The 7,918-nt window shown below is 30.9% G+C and overlaps 1 protein-coding gene across 1 annotated transcript; it reads left to right on the top strand.

Annotated features, from left to right (window-relative positions):
- The first annotated feature begins 815 nt into the window (after nucleotides 1-815).
- On the top strand, nucleotides 816-6,940 carry LOC131855334 (LHFPL tetraspan subfamily member 2a protein). The gene is made up of 5 exons (XM_059206588.1): nucleotides 816-1,095; nucleotides 1,281-1,390; nucleotides 2,027-2,137; nucleotides 3,317-3,430; nucleotides 3,751-6,940. Exons 1-5 carry the CDS (start codon nucleotides 920-922, stop codon nucleotides 3,891-3,893), a joined length of 654 nt encoding a protein of 217 aa, XP_059062571.1. The 5' UTR covers nucleotides 816-919; the 3' UTR covers nucleotides 3,894-6,940.
- The last annotated feature ends 978 nt before the right edge of the window (nucleotides 6,941-7,918 follow it).

Here is a 7,918-nt window from a genome sequence, read left to right as displayed (position 1 = left end):
TTATTAAAAACGAGTAGTGTAGTGATGACTTGCTCAGTTATGTACTGAGCAAGTCATCAAACGGATATTATGACAGTAACATAAAGCTCGTAGTAAGTTTCCTATATACGAAAGAATATAATAAATAGCATATTTGTTTGCGCTAACGATATACGTTGGCGGGACACCTGATAATGGAGCATGATAAAATAACGCAGAGTCAGCCGTAGTTCATTTATGGAATTCACCAAGAATTAACCAAGTTAATTTAAGGGAGAGTGAGTGGGTGTCGACTAAACAATACTATTAACGGAGTTAGTAGTCAATTAAAAATTATCTAATATTTATATGTATAAGCTAAAAAAAATCAACAAGTTAAAAAAATTAAAATAATCGTCATATTGTATGAAATTATCCCACGATTGTCATACTCATTATAATTTAAAATAGTGATGTGTTGTCTACATAAAAACCGAATATTACTCAAACGATTGTTATGTAAGCATTCAAATCGAAAAAAAAAACAATTTTATAGAATAGTAGTTTTATCAGTTAACATCACACTACTTAAACCACTATATAAATATTTTATATCGGATTGGTTGGCCAACCTCTCTCTTGATCCGTGGGATAATTGTTTGAGTTGATCTTGATACCATATAGCATATGTTTAGTTCTCCAACTTGTTAATTAATCGAATTATTAAATCGATTTTTATAAAACTATTGATTTCCGTAATCGATATTTTTTGCACATCCTTAATTCAATCAATATTTTTTTTTATTTCATTCTATTCAATAATAATAGGTCGTTTCATTCACTCACTATTTATATTCTATAATATATAGTATTGTTTTTATTATTAGAAAATTACACAATTCGTATCGACGTATATTAAATAATAATACGTGGACTGAAATATATTTAAAAGATTATTAAAATGTGTTATGTTATAATTACTGGTCGTAGTTTGTCGTGGCTGCTAATTAGTTTGGTTGCATTTATGTTAGTTTTGACCGGTATCATGACTCCAAAATGGTTAATGGGTCAACCCGTTGTGATAAATGACAATAATATAACAGGATTCTACGTGCCTAGTGTTGGAATATATAACAGGTAAGCTCACTATACCACGATGTATTTAATGAAATTGTTATTTATTTGTAATAGAAAATTATAGTTTCTCTTAATTCGCTGTGTATCTTCATGCCAAGTCGATAGTGAGGTATGTAGAGAGTTAATTTTGTGGTGTAGGCCTGTCCAATTTGGAGGAATTATAAAATAACACATTTTTTTTCTAGATGTATCCGTGGGTACAGTGATTGTGGATCCTTCTCCTTCTATGGGCTCGCAACTGAAGATAGTGTATACCCTAAGCCTTGGAAAGCAGCAATGTTCTTTTTATCTCTATGTGAGTATTATGTCTTAATTTTTCGTATACCAAATACCAGTTTTTTTCACCATTTCATTCATCAAAGTCATCAGAGTGGGTTCCTGCATACTCATGTAATGGATTTTTCTTGATTTCCATGACTAGTCTCATCTGAGTGCAAATAGGCCAGTATAACACCAACTTTCCTCTAGAAGGCTGACTCCCAGCATGGGTAACTTAGTCACCTATCTTAGCTCCCAAACAGCTTGCTTTGTAAGCTGTGTTAGTTGATGGATGAGATAAGGCAGTAAAATTACTGGATGTAAAGGCATGACATGTTAATCATTACTGATGGCAATACATGAGTGCTATAAGGGTTGTCACAGAGTAATTTGTTGTACATGGCCCTGACTATGTATATAGGCCACTGTTGTCACATACAATCAGGTTGCCAGCTTGTTTCCGTACCAGTTATTTAAAAAAGAAATTTCGAAATATATGTAAGATATTTGTATTCATAAGTAATGGTTTGTATTACTCTGGGTGTTTTCTATATATATTAAATACATACATTTACAAAACAAATTTATCTAAGTATTTATATCAGTTATCTAGTACCCATAACACAAGCTTGTCAATGGGTAAGTATTATTATATGTAAATTATCTATGGTAGGTGCTGCCATCCAGTTTGCAACAGTGTTGGCAGGGGTACTGGCTTGCTGTGTCCAGTCAGTGTTTAAGAAGAGTGTTATATCACTGGCGGGTGCTACCCAGGCTCTGGGAGGTATGTATACATCAATTCATTTGTATTACCATAGTATATCATTAATTCTTCACATAGAATTGATATTCCTTTTCAATTAACATATTTGACGCCCGCCATTATGAGCAATAATAATAATTATATAACAATCTTGGAAGTATAGTGGTAAAGCACACCACTGTATTTTCCATGGTTGCAGGTTCGATTCCTTGCTTGGTACAAAAAATTGTGTTCATGAGTCTCTACATATTTATAACCCCATAACACAAGTTCTCCTTAGCTTGGGATTGTAATCGTGTGAATTGTCCTGAGATATTATTTTAATAACATTGTCAGTTCTTCTTGCCTCGAAACTACATGTCGAACTGATGGTAAATTTCATTTAACATAAGTGTCTGTAGACTGAAAATAAAAAGAAAGTGTTGAAACATATCTCTCGCCCATAGACATAACTATACATTACTTGTGCTTATTTCCGGTATTTACATGGCTTTTTTAATTCATGTATATTTTTTAACTTATTGTCTATTAAAACAGTACAAAGGCCATTTCATCACTAAGCAATTCCTGATCAACTTTAGGTTTACACTAATGATATTCACAGGGGAGACACCAGTGGAGGATGATAGAATGAATAAGAAGTCAGGTCAGTTACCTCATCCTGATAAATTCATTAGGAATTGCCACGATTATTTCAAGGTGGGAGCGCAGGGAGATTGACCTGACATACTAAATTGCTAGCAATGGGGTAATACTCCCCATTTTGTCTCCATTATTTCATCCCAGAAGCTACATTGTTAAATAGTAAAATATACTGTATTTTATGTCTATAATAAATGCGTGAAGAATCCGAAAGAGGAGTATGAAATTGTTTATGTAGATAACAAATGTAGAATGCTATTTTTTTTTAACTATGCTGGAAACATGTTATTATTAGACTCACACACATAGATAATATTTTGTTTATAGTTACAGTCTGCGGTCCAACCGCGATAATATTGTTTCTTTAATATTGTTTGTTCAATAATAAATGCATTTATTGTAATAATATATGAACCTTAATAGTTTTCAAACTAATTAAGGTCCAATTTCGATCACCAGGCAACCACTAGTAAAAATAAATATAGATTTCTACAATAATTGTATGAAAGGAAGCCAGGTGGGTTGCAGGTGAACCAATGTTGGTTATTATATTTCCAGGTCTATTTGGGGTGTTAGGAATGCTGTTGTACCCTTGGGGCTGGGGTGCTGTCCGTGTGAAGAGGCTGTGTGGAAAATACTCTGAGCCTTACATGCTAGGAGACTGTTCTATAGGTAAGTAATTGTATTGATATAAACTGAACCGATCTTTCACATTTACTTCTATTTCTTTTTTCTTATTATTCTTTCATTTTTTCTACTCATATCCGTCAGGCAGTTGCCTGTCAGCCGCTTCATAAATTCTTCGGGTTTGGAGTGACATCTGCTCTCACCCCCTATCATCCGGTGAAGCTGTAGAGGCTAGCTTAAATTGGAATAGGATCAAAAATTTAGGATTCCATAGCGAGCAAACAACGTTACGAAAAACACATAATTTTAAGATTAGCAACTGACTTTGAAGTCGGGTAATTTTTTATTTTAATTTATTATTTCAGGCTGGGCCTTATGCGTGACTGCTACAGGCGTTGCATTGATATTCCTCGGCAGTGCACTCTCGAAACCGGCAGATAAGGCGGCAAACTCTGATAAGGTACAATTTCAAATGGACGAAGGCAAACAACTCATATGTCTGGCTTAATTGCTGACTACAAGACTGGTATACAAATATAGACTTTATATACTATATTGTAATTTTTGTTAGTATAAACAGCAGCTTATGAGTATTTTTAGTTTTATATGAAAATATAGTGGTCATTGTGGTTAGTGGTTGTTTAGCTGCTATAAAAAAATGGTTGTTTATAGTGTTGTGTTTCATTACCTTTCGTTATCTGAAGTAATTTAAAACTAAAGAGTTTGTTTGTCTGAACGCGTAAATCTCAAGAACTACTACTTTTAATTGGAAAAATACTTTAGTCTCGCATCGCCAAAAATATTTTAATCAATTTATTGAGGAAGCTATAGGATGTATAACATCACGCTACGACCAATAGGGACGGAGCAGGACAAAAATATTGCAAAAACAAGGAAAATTTATTTAATTTCTTTTATGCGAGGCAGTCGAAATCGGCGGGTTCGCTGGTGTCATATTAAAATATTAATTAATACTGTGAATTGTTTATTATGATTCTTTTTTGTTATATGACTGCTGTTTATACTAAGACTGTTTGATATATAAAAAAGTATATATAGATTTAATTATATTATTATATACAAATTATACACAAATGTAAGATTATATTTAATGTAACATGATGTCATGTGGTTATTTGTGTGAAACAAAGTACTGAATTATTCTGTGGCGTAATTAGATGGGGCTTTCCCTACATTGACAGAAGCTACACGTTGTAGTTTCTTTAATTTTGTTAGGAAATTATTTATTAAATAATAAGTATTTCCTGTTGTCATACTTTAGAACCAACCGCCCTACGGACTGGGGTAGTGCCCAGTGTTTACCAACGCGAGGCGCACGTTCCAATTTAATTTTTAAAGGGGGCAATTTGTAAATGTCTCGACACGAGTTTAACCCTTTTGCTCCATCCCATTTAAATGCAATACAGCACGTACGGTGCCAAATTTATTGAAAAAAGCAAATTCTTAAATAATTTTTTTATCACATAAAAATTTTAGAAAGTCAAATATAGGGCATGGCACAAATAGGTTGGGAAACACTGCTCTTGTTTGTCACCATCGTGGTATAAAAAAATTGTCGAAAACGATTTGTAGTAATTAAAGACATATAAATAAATATACTCAACAAATTCTAGTAAAAAAAAACGTATTCTTCAGCTCTCTTTGTTTATTCTGAAATTCAAATAGTGATGTTCGTAATAAACAATGTTAGTAAAGACAAATTAATTTCTTATTCTATGTTCTTTAATATATATTATAATAATAATATTAAAAAAACAATATTATGAACAATACTCATTTAAAATAGCTTTTGTATTTTAAAAAAGATTATTTTTCTCATGTCACGAGTCTTAAATATATAATTTTTAATCTCCTTTCATACTACCTTCAAAAAAGACATTTTCTGCTTGTATAGGGTTAGTGGTAAAGGTTATACACAACCAAAAACGTGATATTACTTATGAAAACGAACTTTATTCCGTGAGAAGTAAAGTAGATTGTTTAAAAAAATCTTAATGCCCTTCATACAAACTGGACGTCTATAACCCGTCGTACTGATACAATTTATCTTTACGTCGTAGTTTTGTCGTGAAAAGGTAGCAAATAGACTGACAGTTCATATCCGTCAGGCAGGAGTAGGCCTATAGCTGTGCTATCGTCAGGTGAAGCTGTAAAGCTGCGGCTAACAGCATTAGACAAAAATCTATAGACATCCTTTTTATTTGTAGTATTAGTCTGAGGAATATAATAGTTAATTTTAATAATTTAATACTCATTTTTGTGGAGATTCTTATGATTTTGTACGCTTTAATTATTAAATATTACAAATTTATTTCTAGAGCATTAATTTATGAATAAGATAATCCAGTGTTATTAATACTTTGTATAGCTGATATTCCACTTGTTATTAGATGCCTTGCTTATATTGATTCTTAAAGTTATATAGATACAGTTATAATATAAATAAATGAAATGGAAACAAGCAAAAATGACATATTTTTGGTAACATTTACAATGTTAGTTAGTGATCAAGATAAGATATACTTATTTAAATTAAATATAATCACTGCCATACTATGTTACAATTGTAACAGACTGAAAATATACTTCCAGTAATTTAATGTATATTTACAATTTACATAAATATAAAACTTTAATATTTAATATTGTAAATTACAATATCCAGTTGAACCAGATCTCTCTATATCTATATTTTTTATTATTGTCTTGTTTACAAAGTTATACAATTGTAAAAGACAGTTATATATTTACAATTAAATAATATAAATATATTCAGTAAAATAGTTTCGTATGAAAACCGATAATATGATATACAGTGTTAGTACGGTACTATGTCAGTTATAGTAGTCAGGAATAAAATATATGAGTAATATTTACAATTAGAAATAAATTAAATTTATTATTGTAATATTAATGATCAAAACCTCTAATCAAATAAAATTACATTTAGAGTTATTACTGTCAATTCTACAGTTGCGAATGACAGTGTCCAATATACTTCATATCTTAGTAAGTTATATTTACAATTTACAAAAATGTATATTTTATTGTTGTAAACTCAGTTGTCATTTTTACAACATCATACAGTTGTGAGTGACATTCTAGAATATACTTCCAATTAACGATATAAATAATATTTACAGTTTACAAAAATGTTTTACTATTCTAATTTTAATATTACAAATTACAATTATTCAGTATATTATATTATTATTACAAATAATGCTTATATTATCACAAATAATGTATTAAACTTTTATTATATAAGTATAATTTAAAAATAAGTGCCAATTACACTTATCGCCTGAGAGTCTATTACGAAATGATAAATTAAAAATCGAAATGAACATCAGCTGTAATTTTGGAATATGAACTTTATTTATTTCAGTATTGAACTCGATTCGATCGTATTAAAAAAGCCTAAATGAAATTTCGTAATGCTCTCTCAGGTATATGTACTAAATGTAATATGAGATATATATACTCAAATATTATGTAAGCAATTTATATAATTTAGTTCTTAGGATTGGTACGTACCTACCTATCACGGTCATGGCATGGTGACGTGATGCTGTACTTGTATATTCGCAATAGTTGCCAGTTTTTAACAAGTGGGTCCACAGTTATATAAATAATATGTATTTACAAAAAATAGAATGATTTTATGAAAATAGTTATTTTTATGGCAATTTTAAATGAGATCAAAATAAATACTATAGATTATACTGGCTACAATGTAATTAAGAAATAGAATTAGTAAATGTTATTTACAAGTTAAACGGTCTATCACATTAAAAAAAGGAGCAGTATCGGAGCAGTGGTATCATAATTATTGTTGTACTAATCCTAAGGATTGGTAGGACCTACCTACCACGGTGATGGCATGATGACGTGATGCTGTTCTTGTAATATTGTTCTAATAATAAATATTCGCAATAGTTGCCAGTTTTCAACAAGTGGGTCAACAGTAACGTATAAATAATATGTATTTACAAAAAATAGATTGACTTTAATTCAATAGTTATTTTTATGGCAATTTTAAATGAATCTAATATAATCCATACAAAAAAATACATCAACTAGTAATTTTAAATGAGGCCATAAATATAACTATAGATAATACTGGCTACAATGTAATTAAGAAATAGAATTAGTAAATGTCATTGACAAGTCAAACTGTCTATGACACTAAAAAAAGGAACAATATCGGAGCAGTCGTATCATAATTATTCTTGTATCTATCCACTGTTGGATATAGGTGTTTCCCAATGCCTTCTACCATGTGCGATCTTCAACTTTACGCATCCCTCCACTTTCAGACTCCTTGATGTCGTCGTTCCATCTTGAAGGAAGATACTCCGTCGACTCGTAACGTTCTGACCCATCTACTATAGCTAACTCGGCTAATATACCGTGCCAACTGCCACTTCATCTGATATACTTGGACCACTTTGGTCTTCCGAATTTCTTCATTTCGAGCTTTTATTGGGGATAAAATAAACTCGGGGGACA

The sequence above is a fragment of the Achroia grisella genome, unplaced genomic scaffold (assembly GCF_030625045.1).
Source record: "Achroia grisella isolate CSIRO2021 unplaced genomic scaffold, CSIRO_AGI_Agris_v1 utg1360, whole genome shotgun sequence".
In the NCBI taxonomy this organism is placed as follows: domain Eukaryota; kingdom Metazoa; phylum Arthropoda; class Insecta; order Lepidoptera; family Pyralidae; genus Achroia; species Achroia grisella.
This window is presented reverse-complemented; position numbering and strand designations above follow the sequence as displayed.